Source organism: Papio anubis, chromosome 18, assembly GCF_008728515.1.
Source record: "Papio anubis isolate 15944 chromosome 18, Panubis1.0, whole genome shotgun sequence".
Classification (NCBI taxonomy): Eukaryota; Metazoa; Chordata; class Mammalia; order Primates; family Cercopithecidae; genus Papio; species Papio anubis.
Window position 1 is genome coordinate 21,735,416 of NC_044993.1, and position 21,284 is coordinate 21,756,699.

At 47.5% G+C, this 21,284-nt stretch overlaps 1 protein-coding gene and 1 pseudogene across 13 annotated transcripts in view; both read right to left on the bottom strand.

Annotated features, from left to right (window-relative positions):
- Nucleotides 1-21,284, bottom strand: part of DUS2 (dihydrouridine synthase 2) — a 59,638-nt gene that overhangs the window by 6,010 nt on the left and 32,344 nt on the right. For 10 of the 12 annotated variants that reach the window (XR_002519397.2, XM_003917081.3, XM_021932372.2 and 7 more), the window contains 7 exons: nucleotides 20,651-20,694; nucleotides 18,921-18,981; nucleotides 13,358-13,405; nucleotides 7,707-7,772; nucleotides 7,453-7,523; nucleotides 3,336-3,422; nucleotides 2,448-2,616 (listed from right to left, as the gene is read on the bottom strand). Coding sequence is in view for 9 of the 12 variants with exons in the window: in XM_003917081.3 (XP_003917130.1) it covers nucleotides 2,448-2,616; nucleotides 3,336-3,422; nucleotides 7,453-7,523; nucleotides 7,707-7,772; nucleotides 13,358-13,405; nucleotides 18,921-18,981; nucleotides 20,651-20,694 (546 nt within the window). In the remaining 3 variants the exon portion in view is untranslated. Of the gene's footprint in view, nucleotides 1-507; nucleotides 621-2,447; nucleotides 2,617-3,335; nucleotides 3,423-7,452; nucleotides 7,524-7,706; nucleotides 7,773-13,357; nucleotides 13,406-18,920; nucleotides 18,982-20,650; nucleotides 20,695-21,284 lie in introns of all 12 variants that reach the window. The other 2 variants (XR_001898415.3, XR_002519398.2) reach the window with 1 other exon arrangement.
- On the bottom strand, nucleotides 17,698-18,384 carry LOC108583217 (annotated as a pseudogene). The gene has a single exon (XR_001897577.3). The product of XR_001897577.3 is annotated as a 60S ribosomal protein L31 pseudogene (transcript).

Sequence of the window (21,284 nt, forward strand, 5' to 3'; positions counted from 1 at the left end):
CTCGGGAGGCTGAGGCAGGAGAATGGCTTGAACCCTGGAGGCAGAGGTTGCAGTGAGCCAATATAGTGCCACTGCACTCCAGCCTGGGCGACAACAGCGAAACTCCGTCTCAAAAAATAAATAAATAAATAAAAGAAAATTAGCCAGGCATGTTGGCACACACCTGTAGCCATAGCTACTAGGGAGGCTAAGGCAAGACAATTGCTTGCACCCAGGAATTGTGGCTATAGTGAGCTATGATCATGCCACTGCACTCCAGTCTGGGCAAGAGTGAGACCCTATCTAAAATAAAAATAAAAAATAAATTAAAAAGCCACTTTGACCTTGGTCATCTACTCCTCCAGCTAGTGATACAAAGCTTGAGGGTCACAGCCAAGGCCCACGGTCAGAAACACACTCTCCTGGACAGCCTGACTGAGGTCTTGAAGTGCGGAAGCCCCTTCCTGCTTCAGCCACCACAGAGGACCTACTGCCAAGTATCTTCCAGGGCAGGGAGGGGAAACACACCAAATTCTGGCATGGCAGGTCCAGTGCTGGGAAAGGGGTTGAGGTTCTTCTATTCCTTCTAACCAGAATGGGCACCTTCCCTTCCCACATCTTGAATAGCCTCTAACTTCCCCCTACATGGGTAAAACACAGCATCATTTAGTTCACATGTGTTACTCATCACTACATTTATCTATACAAGTGTGAGGCGCAATTGTTACCATCACTCCACAGACTATGAAATGAAGGCTCAGGGAGGCAAGATGACTGCCAGGGATACCCAGTAGAAGCCGGCTGGCTGGGGGCAGAGCAGGAGAGCAGTAGTGGGTGAAGGTGGCCTTCCCCAGCCCTCCAGGACACCCTCCCATCCCCCACCTCCTATGCTACTCTAGTAACTCCACCTGGGCCTATGACTTCAGTGCCTGGGAAAGTGCCATGGCACGCCCGGGACAAAGTGGGAAGTTGGGGAGCCCCGGCTAGCGGCAAGTCCTCGATTTAGCTTGTCTGGAAAGAAGGCACCTGGCTGTACCAGAAGCAGCCCTGCCTATGCTTGAAAGCTGCTCCCTTTCTCTGTGATAGCACACCCTCTTGAGGAGCTGCCAAGGGATGGCTCAGCAGGAATGATAACATCACCTTTCACCCAGTGAGCAAGCTCAGCACTGTTCAGCACGTCTTCTTGGCTACAGACTTGCCAGCTGGCCAAAAAGCTGGACAGCTGACCTGGGCTGGGGCAAGCCCTCCCTTGCCATGGAGCTATCCCAGACCATTGGAGAGGTGGTGGTCACCAACTTGCCCAGCAGGACACCAGAACCAGGGGGTGAGGGCCGCATCATTGAACAGGAAATAGGACAAAGGCTGCCCCACTCTGGACACAGACCTCAGGGCATCTTACCATCCCAGTGTGCACAGCCATGGAAACACTCACATACCATGGCAGCCACAGGCACTCCTAGGCAGGTATGAACCCTAGAACTGAAGAGGAGGATGGAACTCTGCTCTGGGCAAGGACTGAACCCTCTGCTCAGACCCAATTCACTGAAGAATTTGAGGACCACTCACTGTCTCTCCCTGTAGACACCTGCAGCTGATCGGAGTCCCGCAGAGTTTCAGGGTTGTGCCAAAGAGATAAGGCAAGTGAACTCTTCATTTTCTTTTATAGGGATATGCCCTTGGCACTACCATCAACCTCTCAATGAGAAGAAACTGGTTTAGAAAAGGCCATTCCCAGCCTGGGCAACATAGGGAGACTTCACCTCTATTTAAAAAATAAAAAATTAGCTGAGTGTGGTGGCACATGCTTGTAGTCCCAGCTACTTGGGAGGCTGAGGCAGGAGGATCACTTGAGCCCAGGAGGTCAAGACTGCAGTGAGTCATGATTATGCCACTATGCTCACACCTGCGCAACAGAGCGAGACCCCCATCTCAAAAAAAAAAAGGCTATTCCCTAAGTCGAGGGTTATGGTTAAAGCATTCTGGAATCAGCAATAGAAAAGTTTTAGAAGTGATTTTGACTGATGAGTCAAATCAGGTGAGAAATTTCTCAATTGCTCCTCTTGGCTGTGGCTGCTCCTGAGCCAACGTAGAGGCACATATGCCTTTGATGATGTAGAACCCACAGTCCATGTGCATATGCCTCTGTATGTGCAGCGTGTGAGAAAAAGAAAGATATATATCATGTGTTTGGGGCTCCAACAGCATCCTGGATCTAGAAGGTCCTTGCTATGACCTGCAAACCTCTGGAAGCTTTAGGAGATGGTAGGGGCATGCCCCCCAGCATCCTCTCTTAGCACTGCAGCTGGGAGACCCAATACAGCAGTGAGCTAGTGCAGCTACACTACATGAGCTAAAAAGAAAAGGAGAGAAACAGCAAGCACTGCTGGCAGCTGGGGGCTCACACAAAGTGCTCTCTGCAGGAGTGTGGTAGACAGAAATGCTTGTTTCAAAAAAGTACAGAGACGTACATATCTGATGTATTTCTGCATGACCTCCTCCAGGGGCCGCAGACCCTCCTTGAGGAATATAGATGGGTTCCACATGGCTGCTCGGGCCACCATCACAGAAGAGGCTGCCGTGGCTTGTCGAAAGTCCTCTATGTCCGAATACCGTTGGATGTGGTCATGAGATCCTCCGCTAAAAAGCAATCGGAGGGTTAGGGGTGTCCCCATCATGGAACCTATCAGCATTTTCAGAAAAAGTCAGCTTTCAGATCTGCCACTGATTAACAATGTAAATTTGCCCAAGTCCCTTCAGCTATCATAGCTTCAGTAAAGTGGATATTAGAATCCATATCCCCTTATGAAGTTAGGAGCACTAACCAAGATAATACATGTAAAGTGCCTGGCACTTAATAGGTAATCTAGGAAATTTACTTTCCTTGCCCCTAATCTAAAACAGTGGCTACAGCCAGCCCACATCTGGAGACATGGGTCCATAACTGGGCTATTGGGACTACAGGAAAACCCCCAAGCTGAATGGGCCACTTACATGTTCACTGAGGGCTAAGTCAAAACCCTGGCAAGAGGAATAGACACCGTGGTGATCACGAGAGGAGGGAAGGAGGCCCACTTAGGTCATACTTTCCCCTCCCTGCAGCCTGCTGCTCCAAGGACCCCTGCTCTGTCTCCATACATTTCATCAGGAGTCAGGCGGCAGCCTCAGTCCAGAGACAGGCATGCAGAGGGGAGGGTCTCAGGTGGCAGCAGAAGGAACAGGGTCTGGGATCTTGTGGAAAGCCCTGCCCTTTCCAAGCCACCCCTAAAACTTTTCACTCTAGGGAAGGCTGGGCCTGGCTACCACCCAGCCCTTAGCTCTGTGGGACACGGAGTACATGATGAAGAAAGGAGGCTTACTTGGCTATGACAGGAATGGAGAGGGTATCAGCAATGGCTTTGATGACTTCACAGCTGACAGGATGCTGAGGTCGCTCCTCCCGCTTCCTTGGAGATAGAAAGATGGGGCTGAGGGCTGAGCACCAAAAGCCACGTCACCACTCACAGGATTACCTCAGCCAAACCTTACTGTCCTCCCCACTGACCCTCAGGAAGGTCAGGTGGCCATGTGGCCATCAAGGACAGGTGGCAGGGGATGGCTCTCCCTGCCCTCTGGAGAAGAACTGTGAGGGGCAGGGGCAGCACAGATCCATGCTGAGTCCAGCTCTTGGAGGCCTGCAGGTGAAGCCTGGCTGCAGGGGGGGCGAGGTGGGTGGACCAGCTCCCAAGGTCATGTTGCTTTTCCCTACCTTCCCTTTGCCTCTGCCAGAGATGAGGGACAGGGCCATAAGAGTGCTGCCCCTACTGTCCCAGTCCTGCCCTCTCCAAGGGACTGGGAACAGCTGCTGCTGCTCAGACTGGCCACTCCCACACAGCTGCCAATGCCAAAGCCAAGTTGCAGAGCTGATCCTAGGGAGAGGCACCTGACACAGGGTAGGCCCCGCAACCAGGGCAGGCCACGGACCATGGTTGTCACACCACAGCACAAGCGAGGCAGGACCACAACCTGGGGCCCCTCCTTCCAAGGTCAACTGCAAGTTCTTGTGCATGAGTTTTAGGGCTGCTGATGTGAGGCCTGACCTGAGCTGTGCTCAGAGACAAAGCAGAGAAGACGGTCGACCAGATAGCCCTTGTCCAGCTCTTGTCTGAGTATGTCCCCTCTGCTATACTCTTGTTCTTTTTTTTTTTGAGACGGTGTTTTGCTCTTGTTGCCCAGGTTGGAGTGCAATGGTGCAACCTCAGCTCAATGCAACCTCCACCTCCTGAGTTCAGGCAATTCTCCTGCCTCAGCCTCCCAAGTAGCTGGGATTACAGGCATGAGCTACCATACCTGGCTAATTTTGTGTATTTTTTAGTAGAAACGGGGTTTCACCATGTTGGTCGGGCTAGTCTTGAACTCCTGACCTCATGTGATCCACTTGCCTTGGCCTTCTAAAGTGCTGGGATTCTAGGCATTAGCCACCACACCTGGGCCCCTCTGCTATACTCTTCTTCAACAAAAGGGTCGCCGGGCGCAGTGGCTCAAGCCTGTAATCCCAGCACTTTGGGAGGCCGAGATGGGCGGATCTCGAGGTCAGGAGATCGAGACCATCGTGGCTAACACGGTGAAACCCCGTCTCTACTAAAAAATACAAAAAACTAGCCGGGCGAGGTGGCGGGCACCTGTAGTCCCAGCTACTCGGGAGGCTGAGGCAGGAGAATGGCATAAACCTGGGAGGCAGAGCTTGCAGTGAGCCGAGATCCGGCCACTGCACTCCAGCCTGGGCGACAGAGCGAGACTCCGTCTCAAAAAAAAAAAAAAAAAAAGGGTCAAGGGCCACAGGCCTCAGAGGGCCTTGTCAACCTAGCCTCTACCTCTGTCTCCCGACATCTCCAGTAGTCACTTTTAGCCCATCTTAACAACTTTGATGGTCCGAAAGGGCTTCTTCAAACTCACCTAAATCTGTCTTCTGAGTGTTCCCAACTACTGGTAAAAAATAATAGCTTCCTTTATTAAGAGAATACTGGCTGGGCACAGTGGCTCACGCCTGTAATCCCTGCACTTTGGGAGGCCAAGGTGGATGGATCACTTGAGGTCAGGAGTTTGAGATAGCCTGGCCAACATGGTGAAACCCCATCTCTACTAAAAATTAAAAAAAAAAAAAAAATACCCAGGCATGATGGCAGGCACCTATAATCCCAGCTACTCAAGAGGCTGAGGCAGGAGAATTGCTTGAATCCTGGAGGCGAAGGTTGCAGTGAGCTGAGATCGCGCCACTGTACTCCAGCCTGGGCAACAGAGCAAGACTCCGTCTCAAAAGAAAAAGAGAAAGAATACTACATGCCATGCACTGTGCCAAGGATTTATATTCACAATCTCATAAAAGCCTTGGGACAACCCTATAAAGTAGAAATTATCTTAATTTCTAAACAAGGAATGTTGTGCTCAGAAAGGTTAAGTGATTTCCCAAGGATATACAGTTATCAAGCAGCAGAGCCGAGATCTCAAACCAGGGAGTCTGAATCCAAAGCCTGCTGCCTTGGGAAGTAGCATATGTGTACAAGTGTGTACTCCTCCCTCCTGGCTTCAACCCAAGCAACTCTGCTTTGCTCTGCTTTGTATGACGGGAGTTCTGGGTTCTCTTCCCTGAAAATGTTGTAAGAGCACAATCAACAACTTGAGCTCTTCCTATAAGACCCCAAGCCCAAAGGAACATCACTCAGAGAAGAGAGGTCCCCCTGGCCCAGGTCTACTGACCTGAGATGCTGTACAAAAGCAGCACATCCTGGACACAGAAAACAAGTGTGACTGTAAGCCAAGGGTGGCCTTCAGAACCTCAGCTCTCAGCAATTACATTAGCTACAGCTAGAAGGATTGTTTAGTCATTGTGACAGCTGGCAGTCCAACAAATGCAGACAAGAGAGGCAGAGACTTTAAAAGAATAGGCTGGTTGTGGTGGCTCACGCCTGTAATCCCCGCACTTTGAGGGGCTGAGGCAGGAGGATCACTTAAGCCCAGGAGTTTGAGACCAGCCTGGGCAACATAAGGAGATCCCGTCACAACAAAAAAATAAAAAATTAGCCAGGTGTGGTGGCATGTGCCTATAGTTTCAGCCACTCAGGAGGCTGAGACGGGAGGATCACTTGAGCCCAGGAGTTTGAGGCTGCAGTGAGCTATGGTTGTGCCACTTCACTCCAGCCTGGGTAACAGAACAAGACTGTCTCAAAAAACAACAACAACAATGAAAAACAAATAAACAAAGCAATCTGTCTGGGATTATTCAAGGGAGAAGTCATTACTCAATATAATAGAAAGAAAATAAGGCTGGGCCTAGAGGCTCATGCCTGTAATCACAGCACTTTGGGAGGCCAAGGTGGGTGGATCACCTGAGATCAGGAGTTCGAAACCAGCCCGGCCAATGTGGTGAAACCCCGTCTCTACTAAAAAATATAAAAATTAGCTGGGCATGGTGGAGCATGCCTGTAGTCTTAGCTACTCAGGAAGCTGAGGCAGAAGAATCACTTGAATCCGGGAGATGGAGATTGCAGTGAGCCAAGACTGCGCTATTGCACTCCAGCCTGGGTGACAGAATGGCAAAGAGATAGAAGGAGAGGAGAAGAGGGGAGAGGAGAGGGGAGGGGGGAGGGGAGGAGATGGGAGGGGAGGAAGGAGAGGAAGGAAAGAGAGAAGGAGGGAAGGAGGGAAGGAAGGAAGGAAGAAAGGAAGGAAGGAAGGAAGGAAGGAAGGAAGGAAGGAAGGAAGGAAGGAAGGAAGGAAGGAAGGAAGGAAGGAAGGAGGGAAGGAAGGAAATAAATGAGATTTTCTCATGAGGGTCAGAATTCCACCACGAACTGGCTGCATGGTACGATTTTGAGCAAGTCACTCAATCTCTAGCATTTACACATCCTGATGGTAGAGGTGTTTCTCCTTTTTTTTTTTTGAGACGGAGTCTTGCTCTGTCGCCTACTTGTGGCTGGAGTGCAGTGGCCGGATCTCAGCTCACTGCAGTCTCTACCCCGGGTTCACGCCATCTTCCGCCCTCAGCCTCCGAAGAGTAGCTGGGACTACAGGCGCCCGCCACCTCGCCCGGCTAGTTTTTTGTATTTTTTAGTAGAGACGGGGTTTCACCGTGTTAGCCAGGATGGTCTCGATCTCCTGACCTCGTGATCCACCCGTCTCGGCCTCCCAAAGTGCTGGGATTACAGGCTTGAGCCACCGCGCCCGGCCGTGTTTCTCCTTTCTTAGTCTCTCTGCGTTTCTAAACCTCTGTACCTACCCTCAATAGGTGCTCCATAAATGAAACAAAGGCAAATATAAGCTCATTCAGGGTCTGCCTGCCCTCAAGACTCATAGGATATCAAAGAGCTAGGCAGATATAGGCTGAATATGTAGAAGAGAAATTGTCTGTCACTTGGGATGACAGATCAATTAAGGAAGAATCACTAATATGGGTTAGGACCTCCCTACCAGTCAGTCACTAGAAATGTGACCACTCACCTCCCATGAACTGCGATGGCAGCAATGCCAGTCCTCTCTATCCGCTTCACAAGGCTCAGAGTATCTTCTAGCTGAGGAAGAGGACCACATAGGATGGTTACTGAAGCCCCAGAAGGAGCAGCTGCTGGCTCCTAAAGTAGGCTCAGCTCTACTCTCTCCTCCAAGCCTAATTTAGCACCTCAAGAATCATTCACAAACCTAAATCCAACATCACCAAAGAGAATGGACCTTCAAACGTAACACACCATCCTTACCGACGGCAGGATGCGAATCTTGCAGGTCACAGGTCTGCGTATCCCTTTAACAAGAGTGCTGAGGATCTGCAGAGAGGAAAACACAAGAGCACCTATGTCTTCTAGAACAAACCACCACACTGCCTGAACTAATTAACTCCGCTACAGGCTGTGCATTCTGGTGGCATGAACAGTTTGTGTATGTGTGAATGCATGCGTGTGTCTGTTACACACATACATAAATAAGCTCCACGAGGCAAAGGATCTGCCTTTGTTCTACACTGGAGCCCCAGTGCCTGCCTAGCACCTAGTGGTATATACATATTTGTCAAATATGCTGAATGAATGAGTGAGTGAACAGTTATGCGTGCACACCTGTGTGCAACTCACTGAGCCTTTGCCAGGACAAATACCAGAATTATCTGGAGAACTGAAGAAATACAAACTCTTGAATTCCACACTATTATTTCCTGAATCAGTCTCTAAAGGCAGGGCTTAGGAATGTGTGTTTTCAAAAGGCTCTGCCCAACACACTCCACCCCATCCTCAGTATCATTCTGAGCCTAGCCTTGGTTAAGAACACATGGCTAGGCCGGGCGCGGTGGCTCAAGCCTGTAATCCCAGCACTTTGGGAGGCCGAGACGGGTGGATCACGAGGTCAGGAGATCGAGACCATCCTGGCTAACACGGTGAAACCCCGTCTCTACTAAAAAAATACAAAAAACTAGCCGGGCGAGTTGGCAGGCGCCTGTAGTCCCAGCTACTTGGGAGGCTGAGGCAGGAGAATGGCGTAAACCCGGGAGGCAGTGAGCTGAGATCCGGCCACTGCACCCCAGCCTGGGTGACAGAGCGAGACTCCATCTCAAAAAAAAAAAAAAGAACACATGGCTAAAAATAATAATAATAATAATAATAAGTAAGAAAAAAAGAACACATAGCTAACTGGGTGTGGTGGTTCATGCCTGTAATCCCAACACTTTGAGAGGCTGAAGTGGGAAGACTGCTTGAAGCCAGGAGTTCAAGACCACCCTGGGCAACACAGCAAGACCCTGTTCCCTTTTTGTTTGTTTGTTTTGTTTTGAGACAGGGTCTGGCTCTGTTTCCCAAGCTAGTGTGCAGTGGTGCAATCTTGGCTCACTGCAACCTCTGCCTCCCCAGCTCAAGCAATCCTCCCACCTCAGCCTCCATAGTAGCTGGGACCACCATGTTGGCCAGGCTGGTCTCAAACTCCTGAGCTCAAGCAATCTACCTGCTTCAGCCTCCCAAAGTCCTGGGATTACAGGCGTGAGTCACTGCACCTAGCCCATCCCTGTTGCTATTTTAAAAAAGGGGGGGGGGGGGCGGGGGGAGGGGGGAACAGTTTCTTTCCTGGGTGAAGAGAATGTTCCCTGTGTGTTGTTCCAGGACTTGCAGGGTGAGGGAACAGGAAGGCTCTTAAGGGCCTGCATTCCTCTTTAGGGGAGTCAGATATACTCCCCTAAACTGGCAAAGAAAAGACAATGTACTCAACATATTTAAAAGTGCTTATCACATTGCAATTGCAAAAGATTTCAAAGAAAGATCAAGACGTCATACAGGAAAGTGACAGGGAGGTAGCAAGACCAGACCACACAAGAATCAGAGATAGAGAGGTGTAGATGACACTGCATGTCTGTGTCATTGCTATCTTCTTCCCTTATCAGAAATTTCAGGCCAGGCAAGCTGGAGGAAAGATGAACCCAAGAACCCTCTTCCAAGAACTGTATGTCTGTCTAGCAGAGCAGGGGGATATCTAGGTGGCTGCTGCCAGTCTTGATTCTAGACAGGCGGGGGCAGCAGAGAGCCAGGTTGCAAAAACCAGTAGTGGAGGCCTTTCAGGGGACAGGCTGAATGAAGCAGGCCATGCCAGAAGACATCTAACCAAGAGGCTGGATGGACTGACAGACAGGTGGACAGTTCATGAGCAAGACAGGACCTGCTGACCCAACTGCCAGGGACTGGCAGGAATGAACAGTCCCTAGGTGCTGTCCCAGGAGGCAGACTGGGCCTGAGGTCTTAGGGTCACCTTGGCAGGCCTTAAACAGGCACTGACCTTTTAAGTCGGGGTCTGACAGGTTCATCAAGAAATACAATAAAAATTCTCATTCTAGTCCCATCCTCCGTGCTCAAAGCAACATCTCCGAAAGTTTCCATTACAAGTGCTCACTTAGAATCCTCTGACATTTGGTGATTTAAGCAACACCACCTGGTCTGATCCAATTCTCTGTCTTGCAGAGCTTCCTTTTGCTGTATTCTATCCAAGTAGCTCTCAGTACTTTTTTCAGTATTTCTGTGCATTTCATGTGTGTGTTAAGGGCTAGGAAGGAAATTAGGTAACCAAAAACCCTAGCCACTTGCAAGGGTCACACTGAGGGGAAATGGCAACTAGAAATTGTCTTCTGGCCAGGGTCTAGCATGAAACTCTCCTGGACACCAACTCTCCAGATCCAAGTCTTTGGGGAGAAAGAACGAGAGACAAGTCCATATTTGAGCAGAGGAACAACACATTTACCTACAAGAAGGCTTGCCTCAATAGACTCACTGGCCAACTGAAGAAAAGTAGGCTCCTTCGCTCCCCTGGTTTCTGGGAGGCAGCAAATGAGGATAGGAAAGCATAGGCCTGGAAAGCAGTGAGACCTGAGCTCAAGTCCTGGCCCTGCCAGTTGTCAGCCATGGCCCAAGTGCAGTGTACACAAGGGGGATGCCCTGCGCATGCTTGTAATCCCAGCACTTTGGGAGGCCAGATCACCTGTGGTTAGGAGTTCCAGGCTAGCCTAAACAACAAGGTGAAACCCTGTACCTACTAATAATACAAAAATTAGCCAGGCATTGTGGTGCACGCCTGTAATCTCAGCTACTCAGAGGCTGAGGCAGGAGAATCTCTTGAACCCAAGAGGTGTAAGTTGCAGTGAGCTGAGATCGCACCACTGCACTCCAGCCTGGGCAACAGAGTGAGACTCCCTCTCAAAATAAATAAATATTTTTAAAAATAAAATAAAACTGAGGTTCTTAATCCAGGGAGCATATCCAGAGTTACCTGGTAGAAGCTTTCTCAGAGATTGATATCCCACTCTCCACCCCTACTCACCCCAAGGGTCAGCAGAATTCTCAACGGATAGCATCCTTTATTTATAACTGGGGTAAAATATATAAAACATGAAATTTGCCATCTTAAACATTTTTTTTTTTTTTTTGAGGCAGAGTTTTGCTCTTTTTGCCCAGGTGGAGTGCAATGGCATGATCTTGGCTCACCGCAACCTCTGCCTCCTGGGTTCAAGTGATTCTCCTGCCTCGGCCTCCCAAGTAGCTGGGATTACAGGCATGCACCGCCACCCTGGCTGATTTTTTGTATTTTTAGTAGAGACGGGGTTTCTCCAGGTTGGTCAGGCTGGTCTTGAACTCCCAACCTCAGGTGATCCACCTGCCTCGGCCTCCCAAAGTGCTGGGATTATAGGCGTGAGCCACTGCACCCGGCAACATTTTTAAGTGTATAATTCAGTGGCATTAATTACATTCACAATGTTGTACAACCACCAACGTTATGTGTTTCCAAGGTTTTCATAACCCCAAACAAGAATCTTTGAGAAAATTTCTAGAGGTGGTCTTAAGACACTCCCACAGATGGAACCATGGGCCTAAAACACCAAGCCTGGAAAGACCCGCAAAGCTCTCACCCAGGCCACCCAGCTTGCCAGCATGGTCTGGACCCAAACTGAATCCAGCCCCTACACCTAAGCCACATCTGGCTTTGTTGTGGAAGCCTGCAACCTCCCCACCATGGGGCAAACCCCATCTATCAGTCCAACCTGGCCCATCTAAGTACCCAATCAGAGAAGTAGTGGAATGAACTAGGCTTCTGAAGTTGAATGTATCTCTGCTGCCTCATGGATGAAATCTGCCTCATTCAAAGAGGGGCAGTAGAGAGGATAGAGCCAACAGCCTGGGTCTGAGAAAACAGGAGGCTGGAGGAAAACAAAAATGCCTGTGTGCTCATGTTGTGAACCACATCCTCCCTGCTGGGGCCCCCTCTCCTAGGTGTGGAAACCAATTTGACATCCAAGATGTCTCCTTCCACTCCACCCTGCACAGAAGTGTCTAACCAGAGATTTCCAAGTTGAGGTGCCTATTGACCTGACACTTACAAACTATACCCAGGCACCTGGAACCTGAGATGCTACTGGAGAGGGTGCTGACACTAGGAGTCAGAAGAGACTATGGTTCACAAGCTGGCTCTGCCTGCCACTTGTTTACTATATGATCTTAAGCAAATTATTTTCTTTCTTTGTGCTTTAGTTTATTGTCCTTGATCAAACGGAGATAAATGCCAATCCTGTCTACTTCAAGGGTTTTCAGAATCAAATGAAAGGCACATTATGGCTGCGCACAGTGGCTCACATCTGTAATCCCACCACTTTGGGAGGCCGAGGTGGGCGGATCACCTGAGGTCAGGAGCTCAAGACCAGCATGACCAACATGATGAAACTTCATCTCTATTAAAAAATACAAAAATTAGCCGGGCGTCATGACGGGCACCTGTAATCCCACCTACTGAGGAGGCTGAGGCAGAAGAATCACTTGAACCCTGGAGGCAGAGGTTGCAGTGAGCCGAGACTGTGCCACTGCACTCCAGCCTGGGTGACAGAGCAAGACTCTGTCTCAAAAAAAAGAAAGGCACATTATACGGGCACATTATACTACAGATCGAGTATCTCTGGCTGCACATGGGGAAAATGAGAAGGCACGTATCCAGCAAGCACAGTGGTCTTCCTATGTCCCAGAGACAGCGGGGCTGGAGGAACATGCAGGGTTGAGCTGCTGATACAGCAACCATGCAGCTCTCATTGGCAATGATGGCAGCTCTCATTGGTGGTGCCTGAGTCCCAAGTTGCTCTAGCCTCCGGGAAGCAGGATGAGGCTTAAAGCCCAGATAGGGAAGTAGTGATAGAGAATGAAAAGGAAAACAAAGGAGCTAAAAGGAAAGGGCTGGCAGACTGGGAGAGGAACACAAAGGATACAGATGGTGTGGCAGAGAATGTCATTGCCACATACCCTGGCAGCTCACAATGCCAGGTAGTAAATGCCAACCTGTCCCCAGGGCCTCATTAAGCTAGCCTACAGAATCACCAAAGAAAGGGGAACAGAGAGAGACTAACTTCAGCTTGCCTCCCCTAACCCTGGCCTGGGCTGCTCTCCAAGGGCTGGGGTAGACTCTTTCAGGACACAGGGGACCCACTGCTGCTCTCCTCAAGTGCCTTGGGAGAGGCCAATCCACCCACACACATACAGACACATATGGCCACTGAGCTTGTCCTCACCACAGGTGGCCTGGCCTCTGCTCTCAAGACCTTCCCAGAAGGGAGACAGGCAATACAGAAGAGGTTCTCTATGAGTCCTCAGGACCCCTGGCCCTTTGTTGACATGTCTCTAGCTCTGGGCTTTTTAGGAACTTCAAAGCTGCTGTAGGCTGGCTCAAGGGTTCCCAAACTTGGCTGCATGTCAAAATCACTGGGAAGATTTTTTGGAAATTGCTAGGCCTCAGGGAGAGAAACTGGGTGGACATCAGTAAATCTGGTATTAGTGGAAGGAGGCATTCTAGACAACTCTAGTTTGGGGCTGTGTTTGAGGACCCCTGCTTTCACCTGTGGAGGACTTACCTTCTCAATCTTGTCAGGGTCTGACAGCAGAGCAGCTCCCATTCCTCCCTAAGGAGAAACACACAAAAGGTCTTCTTACAGCTGGGAGACAGTATGGCCCTCTCCATGGGATGGGGTCTGGCAACTGGGCATCACCTCGGCACTCACCTCCAGGGGACCAAGGCCTACTGGCAACCATCACTTCTTTTAAACAAGTAGGAGGGCAGCAGTATCTGTGCCCACAACATCTGGGACTGAAGTGTGATAACTTTTTTTTTTTTTTTTTTTTTTTTTTTTAGACAAGAGTCTCGCTTTGTCACCCAGGCTGGAGTGCAGTGGTGCAATCTCAGCTCACTGCAACCTCCACCTCCCTGGTTCAAGTGATTCTTCTGCCTCAGCCTCCTAAGTAGCCAGGACTGCAGGCATGCACCACCATACCTGGCTAATTTTTTAATATATTTTTAGTAGAGAGAGGGTTTTACCATGTTGACCAGGCTGGCCGGACCAGAGTGATGACTTTTAAAATTTATAGGCTGGGCGTGGTGGCTCACACCTATAATCTGAGCACTTTGGGAAGCTGAGTCAGGTGGATCACCTGAGGTCAGGAGTTCGAAACCAGCCTGGCCAACATGGTGAGACCCTGTCTCTACCAAAAATACAAAAATCAGCCGAGCATGGTGGTGTGCGCCTGTAGTCCCAGCTATTCAGGTGGCTGAGGCAGAAGAATTGCTTGAACCCAGGAGGCAGAGGTTGCAGTGAGCCAAGATTGCGCCACTGTACCCCAGCCTGGGTGACAGAGCAAGACCCCATCTCAAACAAAAAAAAGTCATCGTTCTGATTCCCTTGGTAAAACCCACAAATCTATCTAGAAATGGGCTATATAAAACTTATTTTTCAAGACTGCCCACTCCCTAACCCACGTCTCAGTGTCTTAATAAACTAAATCCCACCATCTTCCAAGCCCTTAAAAAACAATCAGGCCGGGCGCGGTGGCTCAAGCCTGTAATCCCAGCACTTTGGGAGGCCGAGGCGGGTGGATCACGACGTCAGGAGATCGAGACCATCCTGGCTAACATGGTGAAACCCCGTCTCTACTAAAAATACAAAAAACTAGCCGGGCGTGGTGGCGGGTGCCTGTAGTCCCAGCTACTCGGAGGCTGAGGCAGGAGAATGGCGTAAACCCGGGAGGCGGAGCTTGCAGTGAGCCGAGATCGCGCCACTGCACTCCAGCCTGGGTGACACAGTGAGACTCCGTCTCAAAAAAAAAACAAACAAAAAAAACAATGAATCATCCTTCCTTTGAAATAAGATCAAATGCACCTTCTTCCTATCATACCCAATGCTTGCATAGGCATCAACACCACCAGCAAAGCTACTAAGGTGCACACAACTTACGAACCTTGTCTAGGCCCTTCTCTTCTGCCAGCAACAATGTCCCAGCCCAGACCCATGCCCAACTCTAACAAAAGCCTCAGGAAATGGAAGCCACCAACCCACACAACTGCTTGAATCTTGATAATAGTAATGGTGGTTGCTCTTTATGGTGAGTTACTGGTGATTTTCCCACTCTTTTCTGTACTTGTATATATTTTCCAACTTCTAGACAATGGTATTAATTACTTTAATAATGGAGGACGGGGATCTTTAAAAATCTGAATCCATTAAGAGCGAGATGAAGGCAAAAAAAAAGACAAAAACAATTCCAATAAATATATGCTGCCAGTGTAAAGATTACATACTAATGCTCACAGAAAATGCTCAGAAGGTGTAAGTTCGGTTATTACACTTCAATTTCATGCTTAAGGATGACAAACTGGAATCAGAGAGAACATTAAACCACCACAGACTCAGCCAGGCTGAGCCTGGATTTTAGAGAAAAAGGGGTAGGCTGGAAAATCTACCAAGCCTGGACTACACTGGTCATAAAAGAAACCTTGAAGGCCTAGAGGAAGCCCCAGCACTCCCCCTTGCTCCATCTGTCCTTTTACTCACATATATCCAGCCCTTCCTTATAGAATCACAGGATCTAGAATTCAGTTTCACTGCCCCTTCCACAATAATAGCCTTCTCAACAACGGAATTTCCTTCCTTCCTTCCTTTCTATTTAACTTACTTGCTTTTTTGAATAGGTAAAACATTCAAAATTTGAGAGATTCAAATGGGTAACAAGTAAGAAGTCTCCCTCCCTAAAGAATGAGAAACGTTTCAATCTATACTTTTTTTTTTTGGATACAGGGTCTCACTCTGTGGCCCAGAGTGGAGTGCTGTGGCATGATCTTGGCTCACTGCGACCTCCACCTCTGGGGTTCATATGATTCTCCTGCCTCAGCCTCTCAAGTAGCTAGGACTACAGGTGTGTGCCACCACACCTGGCTAATTTTTATATTTTTTGGTAGACATGGGGTTTCACCCTTTTGGCCAGCCTGGTCTTGAACTCCTGACCTCAGGTGATCTGCCCACCTCAGCCTCCCAAAGTGCTGGGATTACAGACATGAGCCATCACACCCAACCTCAATTTATACTTTTTATCTGGCTTCAATTTTTGAACCATGAGAACAAAGCAGATATTCAGCTAGTATGTACATGTGTGGCATACTGATTGGTATCTCTTCTGACTGATCAGTGCCAGTGTTGTGCCAGTTAATTATTTTCAGTAGCATCCCTGTAATGGGAATTTACTATCTATGCACAACCAAATAAAAACTTAAGTTTCGGCCGGGCGCAGTGGCTCACGTCTGTAATCCCAGCACTTTGGGAGGCCGAGGCGGGTGGATCATGAGGTCAGGAGTTCGAGACCATCCTGGCTAACATGGTGAAACCCCGTCTCTACTAAAATTACAAAAAATTAGCCAGGCGTGGTGGCGTGTGCCTGTAGTCCCAGCTACTTGGGAAGCTGAGGCAGGAGAATGGCGTGAACCCGGGAGACGGAGCGGAGCTTGCAGTGAGCCGAGATTGTGCCACTGCACTCCAGCCTGGGCGACAGAGCAAGACTCCGTCTCAAAAAAAAAAAAAAAAAAAAACAACTTAAGTTTCCTTCCCCAGAGGAAACCAATGTTACTAGTTTCTTCTGTGTCTCTCCAAAAATCTTCCCTGAATAAACTAATAAATATATATAATCATCCCCTATCCTCCTTATATAAATGGTATATACCACCATACCCTGCCTCCAAATCATTTTAACGCTGCTCCTCACATACTTTAGGAACACAAAGAAGTAATCAGAAAAGAGCAAAACCGCCGGGCGCAGTGGCTCACACCTGTAATCCCTACACTGTGGGAGGCCAAGGCAGGTGGATCACGAGGTCAGGCATTCGAGACCAGCCTGGCCAACATGGCAAACCCCATCTTTACTAAAAATACAAAAAAAATTAGTCGGGCATGGTGGCGGGCACCTATAGTCCCAGCTACTCAGGAAGCTGAGGCAGGAGAATGGCGTGAACCCAGGAGACGGAGGTTGCAGTGAGCCGATATCACACCACTGCACTCCAGCCTACACAACAAGAGTGAGACTCCATCTCAAAAAAAAAAAAAAAAAAAAAGACCAAAGATACCTAAAGTCCAAGTCCAGCTGATCTTTTACCAACCAAGGTTTTCAATCCTGCACTCTGCTTCTTCTTCATCATCTTCCACTCGACAAACCTCCGGTAAAATCGAGCTACTCACGCCTCCCTATGTCTACTTCATATTCATCCCCAGGCCCTGCTTATATCACACCCTCTGCTTACAGGGTCCCAAATCTCAGCCCAAGGACCACATTTCCCTATAAAACTCCAAGTTTAAAGGCTGTCTTTCCACTCCCTTCTCTGGGCTACCATAGTCTGATTTCTTCTGATATGACAATGGGAACATTCGCACTGTATCCGCCTTTTTTTTTTTTTTTAAAGATAGAGTTTTGCTCTTGTCACCCAGGCTGCAGTGCAGTGGCATGATCTCGGCTCACTGCAACTTCTGTCTCCCAGGTTCAAGCGATTCTCATGCCTCAGCCTCCCAAGTAGCTGGGATTACAGGCACACACCACCACGCCCAGCTAATGGCTTGTAATTTTAGTACACATGGGGTTTCACCATGTTGGTCAGGCTGGTCTCAAACTCCTGACCTCAGGTGATCTGCCCGCCTCAGCCTCCCAAAGTACTGGGATTACAGGCATGAGCCACCAGGCCTGGCCTTTTTTTTTTTTAACTTTTAAGAATTTTTATAAAGACAATGTCTTACTCTGTTGCCCAGGCTCATCTCAATCTCCTGAGATCAAGTGATCCTCCTGCATCAGCCTCCCAAAGTGCTAGGATTACATGTGTGAGCCACCACTCCCAGCCTCCTCTCTTTTTTTTAAATGTATGTCTCAGTTGTTTTCCCTTTTTTTCTTTTTTTTTTTTCAATTTTATAACTTTATTTGATGTATTTGACGATCAGCGATTAGTTCTCATCCACATTGACTGTCTGCAGATTTTTGAAAGTGGTAACAGGTACATAGGTAACCAAAGTATAGAGCTTATTTGGTGAATCTTCATCCTCATTACGTTTTCTGGACAGCCACACACGGATTCGGTATGGGACATTCCTTATTCCTTTGGCCCAGACAGCTTTGTTGAGCCTGGTATCAATGCACACATCTGGAGTTCCCATCTCCTTCATGGCAAATTTCCGAATCCCTTTGAGTGCCCGAGGGGCACGCTTCTTGAAGCCCACTCCATGGATGCGCTTGTGAATGCTGATGGTGTATTCTCGGGTCACCACCTTGTTGATGGCAGAACGGCCCTTTTTCTTCTCGCCACCCTTCTTTGCGGGAGCCATTCTGCCGGGTCCAAGTTGGAAAGCCCTTTTTTTCTTTATAATCCTTCTCTGGGCTTTCTGGGATATGTGTCTCAGTTTTATTCATGAAAAGACACAGCCTTGTCCACTCTATTTTTCTCCATACATTTGCATTGTTTTATTACTTGGGCATGAGTTCTCTCTCTATAGATATATGTATACACACACACATAATTATGTATATTTATATATGTAATAATTATATATTACATATTATATATGTATTACTATATGTGGAATACATATATATCATATGTAACATAATATACCTATATATTATGTAATATATAATACATAACATATACAATATATATTATTTATATATAATATATAATAAAATATATATAATCTATGAATCTATATATGTGTGTGGGTGATATATGAGTGTGTGTGTATATGTATAAACCATTTGAGGGTAAGTTACATATATCATAGCCCCTTACTCCTAAATATTTCAGCATGTATTCTCTAAGAATAGGGATAGTCTGTTACATAACCACAGAAGAGTCATCTTCACAAGTTTACATTGATACAGCATATTTAGCTAATATACTATGGTCCCTATTCTAATTTTGTCAGTTCATCTAACAATATCTTTTTGAGCATTTCCCCCATCTAGTACAGAATCCAATCCAGAGTTAGGTACTATACTTAATTATGTCTTGTTAGCCTCTTAATCTGCATCCTACATTTACATGTACATGTACATCCTATATTGTACATTTACATCCTACAATATACATCCCACATTAGGAGTATAAAGAAACCAGTTTACCTTGGTGGAATATTCTTTTGGACAGCCCATGTTGACGTCAATGCCAGCCACATCATTTTCTCTGGAAAAGGATGAAGGAGTAAAGGTAATAAATATTGAATTAGAGCAAAGAAGGTAAAATTAAAGGCATGGATGGGCCTGTGCTCATGAACCTCTTACCCTGTCCCTGACCCTATGAAACACACCAACCCCCAATGACAGAAGCTGAAAAATGGGAAAGAAATCCATCCCTAAAATGTGCACCTGCCTCATCTGAGCAGAAATCCAGAGAAAAGATATAACGTGTGCACACATTTACAAAGGGCTAGATGCAGAGGACTTTGCTACTTTGGAGTTGTATCAGATAACTCAGATGGGCACACTGAACTTGGCTGAAATAGTAAAAGTCATTTGTCAATGCAGAAAAGTGACATGAGCCTAAGAGCCCTTTCCCAGACGACAGCTTCTGGTGGAAGTTCTAGCACTGTCTGGTATGTATTAGGTTGGTGCAAAAGTAATTGTGTTTTTTTCCACTGAAAGTAATGGCAAAAACTGCAATTACTTTTGCATCAACCTAAATATTAATACATGTTAATAGTCCGTGATCAGCAGCAATAACTGCCTGAGTTCCCTCTCACTCTCTTTGTAATGATAACAATAGCTAACACTTACTAAGATCTCATTATGTACCACATGCTGCAAAGACATTTACATACATTACTTCATTTACCTTTCCCTATGTCAGAGGTTGGTAGCACTATTTTATAGGTGAGAAAACTAAGTTCTCATTAAGGTTAAGTAACTTATCTCAGGTCACACAGTTAACAAGTAGCAAAATCAGAATTCCAAACCAGATCTGTCTTACCTTCAAAACCTATCACAAACTATAGCGCACTCTCCTGCCTTTGTTTTTGTTTTTGAGACAGGGTCTCACTCTGTTCCCCAGGCTGGAGTCCAGTGGCGCAATGGAGGCTCACTGCAGCCTGGGCCCAAGTGATCCTTGCACGTCAGCCTTCCAAGTAGCTGAGTCCACTGGCATGCACCACATTTTCTGTAGAGATGAGGTCTGCCTGTGTTCCCCAGGTTTCCTGTCTTTGTTAATTCAGGAAGCAATATGTCTTACCTATACTTTGATACTTAAAGCTTTAGGACTCATAGTCATTGGGGTCCCTGGAAAGGGAGTTTCATGAATAACTACAAAAAAACAGCTCCCCACAATACGCATAGAGGGTCTCTGAGATCTAAGGCACTGAGGGTACACATGAGTTCCAGGCCAGCCCTTGGATGCCACAAACAGAAGGAAACCAGACACTCTTTTTTTTTTTTTAAGACGGAGTCTTGCTCTGTCACCAGGCTGGAGTGCAGTGGTGCAATCTCAGCTCACTGCAACCTCTGCCTCCCGGGTTCAAGAGATTCTCCTGCCTCAGCCTCGTGAGCAGCTGGGACTACAGGTGTGTACCACCACACCCGGCTAATTTTTGTAATTTTAGTAGAGACAGGGTTTCACCATGTTGGCCAGGATGGTCTTGATCTCTTGACCTCATGATCCACCTGCCTTGGCCTCCCAAAGTGCTGGGATTACAGGCATGAGTCACCGTGCCTGGCTGGAAACCAGACACTATTAACCTGGAAATAGAATGTAATGGGCTAGGAGGCAGAAGGGTGGGTCAACTCCAAAGTCACCAGGACATTAAACCCTCACAGCTCAAAGGAGAGGCAAAGGCAGTGCTAAAGACGGAGGAAGAACTTACACAAGCCTGGCCACAGCAAGGGCTCGCTCTGCGTCTGAAGTCCCCTGGGAACACAAGAGGCTGCATCAACCACTGCCCTGATACAGATACACATGCACTGACAAACACACCCATGCAGCACACACATACACACACACACCCCACACACCAATAATAGAGTCAGGCTGGCTTTCTCTTAAACAGCCAGCCCACTAGACTAGCTTGCTGCCAGCAGAAAAAGGTGGACTTGGAAGGTTGAGAAAATGTTATCAATACTATGATTACACCCAAACATATAAAAAACTTGAAAACATTTTATAGTGACCATTCAAACACTCACCATTTAGATTCTACAATTAACATTTTGCTAGATTTGCTTTATCACATGGTTACCCATTATTATCAATTTTTTAGAAACCTAAACATCATTCAGGATGTTTCTGAAAAAGTACCAAGAAATTCCCAAAGTGACAGACGAGCACCATAGAGTCATCACAACTCAAATACAAATCTTAACTACTCTTGAAAAATTCTAATTTCTTTCTATGAGAAATATATATACACTACACAAAAGCAAAGACTATGATCTGAGTAATCAATGCTAGGGATTAAAACAATAGAGAAATCATGCCAAACAGACAATTCCTACAAGTAA